We start from the raw sequence: 14,599 nt of genomic DNA on the forward strand, positions 1-14,599 counted from the left end.
GCAGCTCCCTGCACAGTCCTCTGCCCGCTTACCGTCTTGCCCTGTTGGTGTCCCATCTGCTAGCTGTCCCGTCCCTTGGGAATGCAGAAAGGCTCCAATTTTGGCAGACCAGGCTGCTTTGTGCAGGACTTTGGCTTTCTTGGTAGGTGGTTTTCCCTGAAGGGCAGAGAGGATGTGTGGAAAATATTGGCTAAGAATATAGCTCTAGACTTAGACTGCCTAGGTTTAAATCTTAACATGGGTCAGTTCCTAGTATTTGTAAATCAAGGTGATGCTAATAACAATAAGGGTTGCAAGGATGGGAGAAGGGCTTCTTAACTCTTGTTCACTGGGGAGGGACGGGACAGATGGCTGAGCAGTAAGGCAGAGAGGGACACCTGTCCCATCTTTTAAACTTTTGCTTCCTCCAGCAACCTTTTCCTAGTGGCTTGAACTCTCAGCCATTACTTGCTCCTGCGCTTCTACAGATTTATGGCAGAGAATGGGCTTCAGGGGATCTGTGAACGGAACCGGGAGACATTTTGTATATACATGGAGGTTCCGCTTCCATCAGGGCTCAGACGCCGATCCATTCTGTAATTTGTAACCTAAGCACTGCTCAGAGGCCCAGAGAATTTGCTAGAGATCAGTGTAGTAGAAATGTGAGTTTAGAACCCACACAGACCTGGGGTCAAATCCTGGCTCAATTTTACTTGTGTGCTTTTCATCGCTTCTCGGCCTTTTGGCTAAGATCAAGTGTATCTGTGTACCTTTCAGCAAGTTACTAAAAATTTTTGGCCCTTTAAAAGGACTTTTTAAAAATTATTTTTTTAGAGATCACTGGTTACACTGAGAGTGCCAGCCCTTAGTAAGTACCTCCAAATTGCAGCTATTCACAATATTACCAGCTCACGCAGGAAGGATTTTCCATGCCTTGACTACAATCCACAAAATGAGGGCAACAACAGTAATGGTCTCGTGAAGGTGGGCGAGTGTAGGAAGCACTGAGCAGAACTGGCTCCCTGACTCACTACACATCAGAGCAGGGCCCAAGCCTGCCTGCACAGTAGGTTCACCTGAGGAGCTCTTTGAAGCCCCTGTGTCCAGGCCACACTTCATCCCAATTAAGTCAGGCTCTTTGGGAGCAAGACCCAAGCGTCAATATTTTTAAAACCTTCTAGGTGAGCTCAACATGCAGTCAAGTTTGAGAACAGGCGTTGTGGACGGCAGCCAGTCACCATAAACAACACAAGGCCTGCACCTGAGATTAGCTTCCAGCCTCGCTCTGCTGCCTCAGCCCAGAGCCACCCTAGTAAGTCCTTCTTCCTCTGGACTTCAGCACACGTCCCAGTTAGCATACGGGTCGGACAGCACATCAGAATCTCTCCATGTCTGAAACTGCTATGAATGTCAGTAATTAACTAGAGATTGGTAAGACTTTCTGGGTGGCTATGACATGGAGTCAGAGATGAGGCATCAACCATCTAAACCCACTGGGCTGATGAGCCTGTGGCTGGTCCCCAGCTTCCTTTCAGAACATTTATAAAAATGTGGTGCAAAGACCAAGGGCATTTTTAAAACTTATTGAACCTCCCCAGAGTGGGGAATGAAGTGAATGCAGCTCCAGGAATCTGCAAGTTAATAAGCTCCATAAATAGATTCCTCTGCCCCCTAAAGTTTGAGATCATAATAAATACCAGGCAACTTACATCCTGGGATGGATACAGGCAAGGTCCTCCCAAGCCCTCTTGGCCCCTTGCCATCAGTTAGTTGGCTGTTCCTGTCTCAGCACCCTGGGCCCCAGGAAGGGTCTTCCCAAGTGACTGCCTCTCACCTGTAATCTAGCCAAGATACTGGCTTTCTTGGAGTTGGAGGAGTAGCTCCTGGAACAGGAGACGCTGCAGAACCTCTTGGTCTTGGAGAAGAAGGCTTCCCTTGTACCCACGATACCACACATCTCACAGACAGCTGGGAAGAGAACTTAGCACATGACTCACCTGATATGTGACCCCAAATCAAACAGAACGATAGGCCCTTCAAAACCTGGCACTGCATTAACCAGGTAAATCCTGAATCTACTTCACCTAAGATAAGCTGCTTGGCATCCCTTGGCTATGTGTCAATAGTGGGGCTAAGAAAAATCCACGAAGAAACATGTGTTGGAAAGTTTGCAGAGGAAAAAAGTAGAAAAAAGTGCCCAAATCATTTAACTTCTGAGTCTATTTTTTTCTCATCTATAAAGAGACTGAACTAGATCAGTGTTTCAACCCCGGCTTCACATTAGAATCACTTGGGGGCTCTTAAAAATGCCCAAGCCAGAGCTAGAGAACCCTGGGCTCGATGGTCTCTCTCGGGTCTTTCTATTCCTAAAGTTCTGAGATTCTAAGAGAACAACTAGAAGACAGAAGGGAGACAGACACACGAAGGCAGAGAGCACAGGGTGAATAGAAAGGAAGTAAGATTCAAGTGGCAGAGAGTCTCAAGTAATTGTTCTGAAGAGTCTGGGCACCAAGGAACAGAGTGTCCTCACAGACCGCCTAACCTGCCGCTCTTCACAGGCAGTGACATGTGGAGACCCCGACATGGGTCCAGCAGCTGTCCAAGCATCACATCGCTGAAGCCAACTGGCTTCCATATGCTCCCTGGGGATTCTTATCTGCCCAACCACCTACTCCTCTGACCCAGGGGTCACTTATTCTCTATTCCCCTCACTGTCATTTCCAAACCATAAGCTATTTCTTGTTGCTTCCTGGATAATAATCAGAACACTTTAGGTATCCTACCTTCTCAACATCCACGCTTAAAAATCCACCAGCTGCCCTCGCTGGTTTGGCTCAGTGGATGGAGCGTCAGCCTGTGGACTGAAGGGTCCCAGGTTCGAACCCGGTCAAGGGCACATGCATGGGTTGTGGGCTCAATCCTCAGGAGGCAGCCAATCAGTGATTCTCTCTCATCATTGATGTTTCTATCTATCTCTCCCTCTCCCTTCCTCTCTGAAATCAATAAAAATATATTTTTTAAAAAAATCCATCAGCTACCCTGGCTCAGTGGACAGAGCATTGGCATGTGGACTGAAGGGTCCTGGGTTCGATTCTGGTCAAGGGCACATGCCTGGGTTGTGGGCTCAATCCCCAGTAGGGGGCATGCAGGAGGCAGCCAATCAATGATTCTCTTTCATCATTGATGTTTCTATCTCTCTTTCCCTTCTCCCTTCCTCTCTGAAATTAATTAAAAAAAAGACATTTTTAAAAAATACACCAGCTATTCACACAAATGTAAAAGCGGTGCCATGTTAATGACTAGCACCTAATATGTGCTGAATAAAACCAGTTGTATGAAAGGAGTGAAATCACAATTTGAAATCAGACTGCACCAGGGGAAATGACCTTTGGGGATACTTGGGGTGCTTCTGTCTCTCTCACAGGTCCTTACACATCTGATCCCTCATACTTAAGACCAAACAGCCCTTTACACCTGACAACTCTGTCCACATGGCCTATATCCCCCCTCTTCCGCCACAGCCTCCTGAAACCTCCCATCTTCGGGGACACTCTGAAGGCACCTGGCTCGGAACCACTGCCGTCCAAGGAGCGAGGAGTCCCAGGGCTGAGCAAATGCAGGGGGGAGGTGGGCAGCTCCCCTGCTTCCCTCTCTTCATTTTCTGCTTCACTGGACTCCTCTAGATAGGAGCTGCTCTCGCTGCCCGCACTGCTGTTGTAACCCCGGAAGCTGTCATAGCCACCAAAGAGCTCCAAGTCGTCATCTTCCTCTTCTTCCTCCATGGGTTCTGAAGAAGGAATCTCCTAGTGCAAGAAAGGACACAAAGCAGGCAGGAATCCTGGTTGGCTTCGTGTACAGGGAGGGCAGCTGCAGATCGCTAGCTGCTCCCTTTCCAGTTTTTGGTCAGTCAACATTTTTGGGCAAAATGGCAGGCAGAATCAAACACCCCTTTGGGAACACCAGAAGCGTCACTCTTGTTCATACACTTTGCACGCACAATTCAACAGAACAGCTTAAAACAGAAAAAAACATGTTTTAGGAATTAAGCAAGCTCCTTCTGTGGATTTGTAAGTGATGGTATTTTACGTGACTCAATAGACTACAATGATATGAAATATCCTAAGTGAGGTGCCTCATGAAGACTTTCTGGGAGAGAAATATACAGCCAGCCCTCCATATCCGTGGGTTCCACATTCCCGTAAAAAACATCAACACAACGTTAGTGTTGCTGACACGTACCATATAGTTAGGCCTGTGGTCGCATCTGTACTGAACACACAAAGACAATTTTCATTATTCCTTAAGTGATACAGAATAACAACTGTTTACATAGCATTTATATTGTATTAGGTATTATAAGTAATCAGGAGATGATTTAAGGTATATGGGAGGATGTGCATAGGTTATTTGCAAATACTATGATATTTTATATAAGGGACTTGCGCATCTGCAGATTTCGGTGTCTGTGGGGGTTCCTGCAACCAATCCCCCACGGATCCTGAGGGAAACCTGTACAGGCACACCTCATTTTATTGCACTTCACAGAGGTTGCAATTTTCACAAACTGAAGGCAAGACTCTCCACCAGCAAAAAGATTACGACTGTCTTTGTCGCGGTGGCCTGGAACTGAACTCAGGAGAAATGTACTCTTCCCCCTTCAGCATATGTACATCAAAATAACCTCAACTCAAAAACAACTTAAGTCAGAGAAAAGTTAATTTGGGACCCAGACGGCCATAAGAAGGATTTGGAAGGCAGAAGACACACTAGCTATAGCACAGTGGAATGTACCACAACTTGGGACTTAGCTCTGATCCTAACTAGCTGAGGCTCTGGGGCAAGGCATTTAACCTCTGGGACTCAATTTTCCTATCTATAAAATAAATAAAAAACTTGGCTCACAGGATGTGAGATGTAAATGAGATAGTGTATATGAATCTACCTGGCGTGTAGTAGAAAAGGTGTGAAGAATTTGGACTCTAGGTCAGGGCTCAAATACCATCTCTAGTTTTGTTGTTGTTGTTAATCCTCACCTGAGGATATTTTTTCCATTGCTTTTTAGAGAGAGTGTGGAAGGGAGGGAGGGAGGAGGAGGAGGAGAAAGAGAAACATCATTGTGAGAGAGACATATCTATTGGTTGCCTTCCCCACACACCTCCACCGACCCGGGTGGGAGCGAGCAGGGTGGGAGCGAGCAACCCTTCCCTTCGCAGTGTGATGCTCTAATCCAGTGGTTCTCAACCTTCTGGCCCTTTAAATACAGTTCCTCATGTTGTGACCCAACCATAAAATTATTTTCGTTGCTACTTCATAACTGTAATGTTGCTACTGTTATGAATTGTAATGTAAATATCTGATATGCAGGATGGTCTTAGGCGACCCCTGTGAAAGGGTCGTTCGACCGCCAAAGGGGTCCCAACCCACAGGTTGAGAACCGCTGCATCGCTGAGTACACTGGCCAGGGCCCATCGCTAGTTTTTACCAGCTGTATGCTCTGCAGTAAGTCAGTCTTTCAGTGTCTCAGTTTCCCCATCTGTAAATGAGCACAATACCACCTATTTCATAGGCTTTGGGGGAAAGGTAAGGATTAATACATGTAAAGCACTGGGAACAGTGACCTGCACATAGTAAGTATTCAATAAATATTGGCAATTTTTACTGGTTAAAAGCATGGCATTTCAAATCAGATTTGCCCAGGTTTGAATCCTGGCTCTGCCACTTTTGTGTGCTTTGGTGCAAGACAGTCACCCTTGCCGCTCTCTGTTTCTTCACTAGTGCACCGGAGAGAAAAGCAGGCCTCCTTTAGAAGACTGTTATGAAGACTGAGATATGTAAAGCCTAGATCTGTTTCCAGGACTTAATGACAGCTCTCAAAGTGTGAGCTATTATTCTTAAAAAAAAATAATAAAATAAAAAATAAAGTATGTGTGTATATATATATATATTTTTTCCCCCAATTGATTTCAGAGAGAGGAAGGGAGAGGGAGAAGAGAGAGAGAAACATTAGTGATGAGAGAGAATCAACTGGCTGCCTCCTGCACGCCTCCTACTGGGGATGGAGCCCCCAAGCCAGGCGTGTGCCCTGACCCGGAATCCAACCGTGACCCCCTGGTTCAAGGGCGATTCCACTTTATATTTCCAACTACACATGCAAATGTGCTAGAAAGGAAACTGAATTCAAATACAGGGTGACAAGGCCCCGGCCGTGGAGGCTGAGTTAGCTGGGCGTCGTCCCGGGAGGTGGCCAGTTGGGATCTCCGTCGGGGCACCGGCCGGGGGTGCGGGGTCGATCCCCAAATGCCCAGTAGGGGGCGCGCAGGAGGCAGCCGATGGATGTTTCTCTCCCTCTCCCTTCTTGTCTCCAAAAACAAAAACAAAAACAACACACAAAACACAAGGTGACCGGAAGCCAATGATGAACGAGTGAGTGGGGCACAGGTCGGCAGAGCGGGGACCTAACAGGTGGATTTGGGGGCCGGCCGGGCGTGGCGCCGGCCTCCTCCGCCTCCCGGCGGCGTGAACTTCCTGGAGTCTCGCTACCGAAGCCGCAGCTACTAGAACCGTAAAAGCGAAACAGTAACCAGGACGGTGGTGCGTGTCCCGGGAGACGGCGCACGTGGGCAGCCTAGACACGGAATGTTTATTCTGCCTTCATCTCCCGTCACGTCACCCGGGATGTGACAGGCCTCGCAAGCCCTAAAGAACGGGGCCGCGCGACAGGAGGGACGACGAGGATTCGGGAGCTCTCAGACCCCCAACCCAGTTCCCCTTCCCGAGGCCAGGGAGGCGGTTCCTCCCGGAACTGCTCGCCAGACGCCGACCCCAGCCACCTCGGACCAGAAGGCAGCACCGACCCCTCTGGCCCTGCTCAGCCTGTTTATCCATCCTCCCACCCAGCACCGCAAGGCGTCGCTGAAAGGCCCGCAGTAGCGTCCCCCGAGCTGGGCTCTCGGGGTTCCCTTTCCCTCCCGCCAAAGTCCTCTCCCCACTCACCTCAACGCCGCGCGGCTTCTCCATGAGACCCAACAGTTCCCACAACCGTCACCAGGTGCAGGAAGCCATATTGGCCTCGCCGCTTTTCCCGAGTGCGCTCATTGGTCGCCTTCCAGAGCCGCGAGCCAATCACGCTTCAAGAAAGAGGAACAGCCGGTGCCGCCCTCGCCTGCGCCCCGCCTCCCCTTGAGGCGGGGTCTTGTGGGACTTGTAGTTCCCCCAGGGGTGCTTGTGGGGGAGGGGGGGCGTTATAAGAGCGACCTGAAAATCACCGGGCGCTGGTTCTTTTTATTTCTCTACAGCGATTCTCAACTTGGGGGTCGAACGACCCTTTCTCAGGGGTCGCCTAAGACCATCGGAAAACACATATATAATCACATATTGTTTTTGTGATTAATCACTATGCTTTAATTATGATCAATTTGTAACAATGAAATTGGGGGCCACCACAACATGAGGAACTGTATTAAAGGGTCGCGGCATCAGGAAGGTTGAGAACCACTGCAAGACAACCTCTTCCCGTCACCCAGATCCCATTCTGCATTAGTCAGTTATTGATACCCGCGATAGTCAGGTGCTGTTCCAGGACCGGGTGCCTAGCAGAGAAACTCATTTCCTATTCAGGGAGAAACGGGAATATTCTTATGCCCAATGCTATACATGTTCCGCATATTTAAAATCCTGCAACACTGGCCCTACATCACCCTCTCCTGAATAAAACCTCAAGTATGAGGCTCTCTGCCTCATTCCATTCGGATTTCCCACAACCTTCTTCAGGCTCCCGGTGCCAGGTGCTGTCCTGGAGCTTCACAAACATCTCAAATCCGGGGACGCCTCACCCTTTGAAAGATGAGGAAACATCTTTGTGTTTAGACAATTTCCAAGATCACACTGGATTGGAGTTTAAGAATTAGTTCAAATTCTTTCCCTATGTTATGCTGTGCTCTGATTTAATTGAGAATCTAAATGTAGTAAGTGGAGGCTAAATATGTGTTAAATAGATTTCTTTAATAAAATTTTTTTTTGAAATTGCCCAGCCAGTGTGGCTCAGTGGTTGAGTGCGACCCATGAACCAAGAGGTCACTGGTTGATTCCTGGTCAGGGCACATGCCTGGGTTGTGGGCTCGACCCCAGGTGGGGAGCATGCGGGAGGCAGCCAATTGATGTTTCTCTCTTGTCAATGTTTCTCTCTATTCCGTTCCCTTCCTCTCTCTCTAAATCAATAAAAAAATGCATTAAAATTTTATTTGCCCTGGCCGGTTTGGCTCAGTGGATTGAGCATTGGCCTGTGGACTGAATTGACCCAAGTTCAATTCCGGTCAAGGGCACATGCCTGGGTTGCAGGCTTGATCCCCAGTGGGGGGCATGCAGGAGGCAGCCAATCAATGATTCTCTCTCATCATTGATGTTTCTATCTCTCTTTCTCTCTCTCTCCCTTCCTCTCTGAAATCAATAAAAATATATATATAACATCGATCAGCTGCCTCCTGCACACCTCCCACTGGGGATGTGCCCGCAACCAATGTATATGCCCCTTGACCGGAATCGAACCTGGGACCCTCCAGTCCGCAGGCTGACGCTCTATCCACTGAGCCAAACCGATCAGGGCAAAAAAATATTTTTTTAAATGTATTTATTAATTGATTGATTTGAGAGAGAGAAGCACCAACTTGCCACTCTGCCCTTCCATGCATTCATTGGTTGACTCTTGCATGTGTGCTGACTGGGGATCAAACCCACAAACATGCTGTATCCGGCCCATGCTCTAACCAACTGAGCTACAAAGCCAGGGCATTATATTTCTAAATTTGTATTCCACTACATAGAAGTGAAAGTCTTCCTTGAACTCTTTCCTTCAACCTTTTCTACCTTCATGCTATCAATAAGTACTGTTGATTGTTCTATCTCCAAAATATATCCTTATTCCTCCACGACCACCATCCTAATATAAGCCACCAGTGCATTGCAACAGCCATCTGACTGGTCTCCTTATTTGAAAAACTCACCTTCTTTAATCCGCACAGGTGCTCTTTTAATATCATAAACTGGTTCATGTTTATTCTCTTGGTTAAAACTTTTATTTATTTATTTTTTAAAAATATATTTTATTGATTTTTCACAGAGAGGAAGGGAGAGAGACAGAGAGTTAGAAACATCGATGAGAGAGAAACATCAATCAGCTGCCTCCTGCACATCCCCCACTGGGGATGTGCCCGCAACCCAAGTACATGCCCTCGACCGGAATCGAACCTGGGACCCTTCAGTCAGCAGGCCGACGCTCTATCGGCTGAGCCAAACCGACTTTGGCAATTCTCTTGGTTAAAACTTGACGAATAAAATCCAAACACTTCAAGAACCCTAAGTGACGGGTCCCAGCTGTCTCTCCAACCTCCTCTTGTACCATCCTCTCCACCTTTCCATTGCGTCCATCCACTCACCCCTTCCTGTTCTTGACTGCCTGGCTTGAGTTGGCCTCAGGGCCTTGGCACTCGCTGTTCCGTTTGTGCGGGAAATTCTTTCCATGGCTCTTCTCAAGGATGGCTCTTCATTTTTCAGGTTTCAGCTCAAAGTCACCTTCTCAGGAACCTTATTTAAAGTAGCTGTTCTCTCCCCTCACTGTGTATCCCTTCACCCATTTTACAGTCCTTGGTAGCACTTGTTTCTGTCTGAAATTATCCTGTTCATTTATTTACTTGTTCACTGCCGTTCTCCCACCACTGGATTGTAAGCTGCATGAGGGCAGGAACCTAGTCTCTCTTGTTCTCTGCTGTATTTCCAGAGTCAAGAACAGAGCCTCGCATACATGAGGTGCTTCATAACTAAAGAGCTAAATAATAAGACTTCAAGGATTACAACAGGCCGCTGCTTTAAAAAAATTAAAGTATATTGTTGACATATAATATTATATTAGTTCAGGTATACAACAAAGCGATTCAACATTCTTACACTTTATGAAGTAAGTCTAGTAACCATCTGTCACCGTACAACATTAATCATTATAATTCACTGTACTCCCTGTGCTGTACATGACATCACTGTGACTTATTTATGTGATAACTAAGTTTGTTCCTCTCAATCCTCTTCACCTTGTTTGCCCTTCCCCCCTCCCCTCTGGCAAGCACCAGTTTATTCTCTGTCTCTATGAATCTCTGTTTCTGTTTGGCTTGGTCTGCTTGTTTTCTTTTTAGATTCCACATATGAGTGAAGTCGTACGGTATTTGTCTCTCTGTGACTGACAACACGCTGCTGCCTGCAGGGAGAACACTAGAGCGGGTAGCTTGCACTCCTGACGCTTGTAAACTCTTTTGTTTTACCGTTAGTGGGGGCCAGGCCCAGATCCCCCACCAAGAGAGCTAGGCTTTCCTTCTCTGGGCCTCACCTGCCTCATCAGGTAAACGGGATTGAGTTCATCTCACTCAACTCGAGGAGTTCCATGATTTCAGAGTACAATAAGCAATTCAAGACTAAACGTCAAACATGATAAATAAATGGAGTCGAGGTTTTAATTTGTAAAATGGAAATACAGGGCCCCCTCATTGGGTTGTTGTTAGAAATCAAAATGTGCAGCGCTTGCCATTGCATAGACTGGACGCAGTAAATGGCAGCTACTATCATCCTCCTAGGCCAGTGATGGCGAACCTTCTGAGCTCGGCGTGTCAGCATTTTGAAAAACCCTAACTTAACTCTGGTGCCGTGTCACATATAGAAATTTTTTTGATATTTGCAACCATAGTAAAACAAAGACTTATATTTTTGATATTTATTTTATATATTTAAATGCCATTTAACAAAGAAAAATCAACCAAAAAAAATGAGTTCGCGTGTCACCTCTGACACGCGTGTCATAGGTTCACCATCACTGGACTAGAGGCCCGGTGCATGAAATTCATGAACTGTGAGGGGGGGGGGTGTCCCTCAGCCCAGGTAGAGAATCTACTCATGGCGAATCACCGTGCTCATTAAATATTTATTTAGTGCCTACTGTGTGCCAGGGCCGTGCTGCACTCTGAGAAGACACGGGTGCATATTTCTTTCTCCTTTAGTTTCTTGTCTCCTGCAGGGAAACAGTGAAAATAGCTCGTTCCAACCGGGAAGGCACTGAGCAGGGTGCTGCGCGGGAGAAACGGGAAGGGAGCGCCCAGTTCGGGGATGTCCAGAGAAGGCCTGCTACCTAAGGAACACCCTTGACTTACAGGATATGAAGGAGCCAGTTAGGAGCAGAGGGGAAGGGCATCCCAGGCAGAGATACAGAATCTAGGGAAGGAGGTGAACTGCTCCAGTCGCAGGAGAATATAATGGGAAACCTGTGAAGGCTTTAAGCAGGGGAGTGAATTGATTTATGTTTTTTTACATTCCTCACCAGAGGATATGTTTTTATTGCTTTAGAGAGAGAAGGAATAGAAGAGAGATCGAGACAGGAAGAGAGAGAGAGAGAGAGAGAGAGAGAGAGAGAGAGAGAGAGAGAGAGAAACACTGACATATGAGAGAAACATTGATCGGTTGCCCACAACCTTTCAGTGTCCTGGACAACAGAGAGAGAGAGAGAGAGAGAGAGAGAGAGAAACACTGACATATGAGAGAAACATTGATCGGTTGCCCACAACCTTTCGGTGTCCTGGACAACATTCTAACCAACTGAGCCACAGCAGCCAGGGCTCAGATTGTGTGTTAATTGCTCCCTCTCTGGCTGCCGTGTGGAGAATGGGTTAGAAGAGGATTGAGAGAGGCAGCAGGGAGACCAAGTTGGGAGTCTCTTCTAATGATCCAGGGGAAGGGTGATCATGGCTTGGACCAGGGCAGGCGCAGAGGGCATGCAGAGAAGTAGAGGAATTTGAGAAAAAAGTTGGAAGCAGTAATTAGTTGCATGGAGTGGGTTTGGAAGAGGGAGGAATCCAGAATCACTCCAAACATGTCAGTTGGGTTGATAGTGAGATCTGTAATTGTTAAAAATTTTAGGAGGGCCCTGGCCGGTGTGGCTCAGTTGGTTGAGCATCAACCCATGAACCAGGAGATCACGGTTCGATTCCCAGCCAGGGCACATGCCCATGTTGCAGGCTTTGTCTTCAGTAGGGAGTGTGCAGGAGGCAGCAGACCAATGCTTCTCTCTCACATAGATGTTTTTCTCTCTTGCCCTCCCTCTCTCTTTAAATACAAAAAGAAAAATCAATTAAAAAATTAAAAACATTGTTTGGGTAGCTGAATAGAGGCATAAGAATTTTACTTCGTCTGAGATGCCTCCAAGAGGGCAAGAAGGGCCCTGGCCGGTTGTTCAGTGTGGTTAGAACATCAGCCCTTGGACCTAAGGGTTGAGGGTTCGATTCCCAGTCAAGGGCACGTACCTTAGTTGCGGGTTTGGTCCCTGGCCCCGGTGGTGGGAGGCAACCAATTGCTGTATTTCTGTCACCTCAATGTTTCTTTCTCTCTCTAAAGATAAATGGGAAAAAATATCCTCACTCCTTGGGTGAGGATTAAAAAAGGGGGGGGGGCGGGCAAGAAGGCAGTTGGGGCTCATCAGAGAGCCCTGACTGCAGATCTAAATCCTGCAATGTTGGCATCCTCCCTTTAAGACAGAAGGAGAGTCCCTGCATCCTCACACTCCACCCAAACTGCTTGGTCAAGTTCACACACAGCTTCTCTGATGCATAGCCACGCCCCTCCTTCATGACTCGCTGTCCTTTCTTGGGCCCCTTGGTTTTTATTTTTAATTTTTTTAAAATACATTTTATTGATTTTTTACAGAGAGGAAGGGAGAAGAATAGAGAGTTAGAAACATCAATGAGAGAGAAACATCTATCAGCTGCCTCCTGCACACCCCCTACTGGGGAAGTGCCCACAACCAAGGTACATGCCCTTGACCGTAAGACAGAAGGAGAGTCCCTGCATCCTCACACTCCACCCAAACTGCTTGGTCAAGTTCACACACAGCTTCTCCGATGCATAGCCACGCCCCTCCTTCATGACCCCCTGTCCTTTCTTGGGCCCCTTGGTTTTAGTCCTGCCTCTCTGGCCAATTCTCTCTCCTTTTCAGGACCTTCCTCTTCTACCTGAATGCTTTTTATTTATTTTTTCCTTTCTTCTACCTGAATGCTAAGTATTGGCTGGCATTCTCCAGGGCTCTATCCTGAGCCCTCTTCTTTTTCACTTTTCACCATAAGTGATGTCTTTCATTCTCAGTGCTGTAAATGCCATGTATATGCCCCAGATTCACATCTCCAGCCCATGCGCTTGTCCTCTGAGCTCCAGATTCCTATATCCTTCTGTAGAGATGGCAACTCGACATTGCATCATAAACCACAGAACTTTATTCCCTTACCCCAAACCATGTCAGTGCACAGCACTACCAACTCAGGAACCTCTTGATTCCTCCTTCTCCATCCCTCACTTTCTACCCATCAGCAAATCTTTTAGTTTTCCCCAACCTTCCTCAAATACTTCCACTTCTTTTTTTTAATATATATTTTTATTGATTTCAGAGAGGAAGGGAGAGGGAGAGAGAGATAGAAACATCAATGATGAGAGAATCATTGACTCGTTGCCTCCTGCACACCCCCTATTGGGGATTGAGCCGGAAACCTGGGCATGTGCCCTTGACCGAAATCGAACCTGGGACCCTTCAGTCTGCGGCCGAGGCTCTATCCACTGAGCCAAACCGGCCAGGGCAACTTCCACTTCTTTCTATCTCCACTGCCACCACTCAGCTCCAGACCACCATCATTCCTCCTCTGTATTCCACTGAAGCGTTCTAGCTGTCCCATAAATTGGATCAATTAACTACCCCGAATCTATAGGCTGGGTGCTCTTTTATTTTGTCTTAAATTAATCCTCACATGAGTTTATTGATTTTTAGAGAGAGAGAGAGAGAGAGAGAGAGAGAAAGGAAGAGGGAGAGAAAAAAGAATCAATGTTGAGGGAGAATCATCTATCATCTACCTCCTGCACGCCTCCTACTGGGGATGGAGCCCTCAACTCGGGCATGTTCCCTGACGGGAATCAAACCAGTAACCTCTTAGTGTATGGGATGATGCTCAACCAACTGAGCCACACCGGCCAGGGCCAAACCAGGATAGTTTTTATCTCTCTGTGGCTTAGCATCTTATGGCTTTGTTTCTCCTTCTTCCTCTCCCCATTCAACATACACAGTCATGCTGGCACACTGGTTCCCTAGCCCACACCCTGCCAGGAAAAAGGCTGAGCTACACAGTGCAAGGACCCCCTCTGTGGAAAAAGAAGAGGACTTGATTCCCTCTTATCATTGATGTCTCTCTCTCTCTCTCCCTCTCCCTTTCTCTTGAAATCAATAAAAATATATTTTAAAAAAATCTTTGGGTAGGGAGCAGTGAATGAGAGGCCAGCAAAGTTTCTGCTCTCATGGGGCTTCCATTCCAATATGTTCACCGGGTCCTGTGATCACCGGATGGGAAAGGAGACCAAGGCTTTCAGGTCCAAACCATGGGCGGCAGGTGCTGACGGCGTTGGCCCACGGCCTGCTCCCTGCTCCCCTGGGCGGGACTCAGTTCGCCGCATCTGCAAAATGGGCTGATAACAGGGAGCTCAGGCCCTGGGCCCCGGTGGTAGGTGGTGGTTACACTACCCTCCCCGCCCCCACCCGACCCCCATCCCCGCCAAC

At 47.5% G+C, this 14,599-nt stretch overlaps 1 protein-coding gene across 3 annotated transcripts in view; it reads right to left on the reverse strand.

Moving 5' to 3' along the window:
• The window catches only part of L3MBTL2 (l(3)mbt-like 2 (Drosophila)), a 19,075-nt gene extending 11,977 nt beyond the window's left edge, over positions 1–7,098 (reverse strand). For 2 of the 3 annotated variants that reach the window (XM_014543837.1, XM_005871370.2), the window contains exons 1-4: positions 6,973–7,097; positions 3,542–3,782; positions 1,814–1,947; positions 33–156 (exon numbers count right to left, since the gene is read on the reverse strand). In XM_014543837.1, the coding sequence (XP_014399323.1) occupies positions 33–156; positions 1,814–1,947; positions 3,542–3,782; positions 6,973–6,996 (523 nt within the window). In that variant the 5' untranslated portion in view covers positions 6,997–7,097. Of the gene's footprint in view, positions 1–32; positions 157–1,813; positions 1,948–3,541; positions 3,783–6,972 lie in introns of all 3 variants that reach the window. The other variant, XR_313877.2, reaches the window with a different exon arrangement.
• Between the last annotated feature and the right edge of the window lie 7,501 nt (positions 7,099–14,599).

Source organism: Myotis brandtii, unplaced genomic scaffold, assembly GCF_000412655.1.
Source record: "Myotis brandtii unplaced genomic scaffold, ASM41265v1 scaffold339, whole genome shotgun sequence".
NCBI lineage: Eukaryota > Metazoa > Chordata > Mammalia > Chiroptera > Vespertilionidae > Myotis > Myotis brandtii.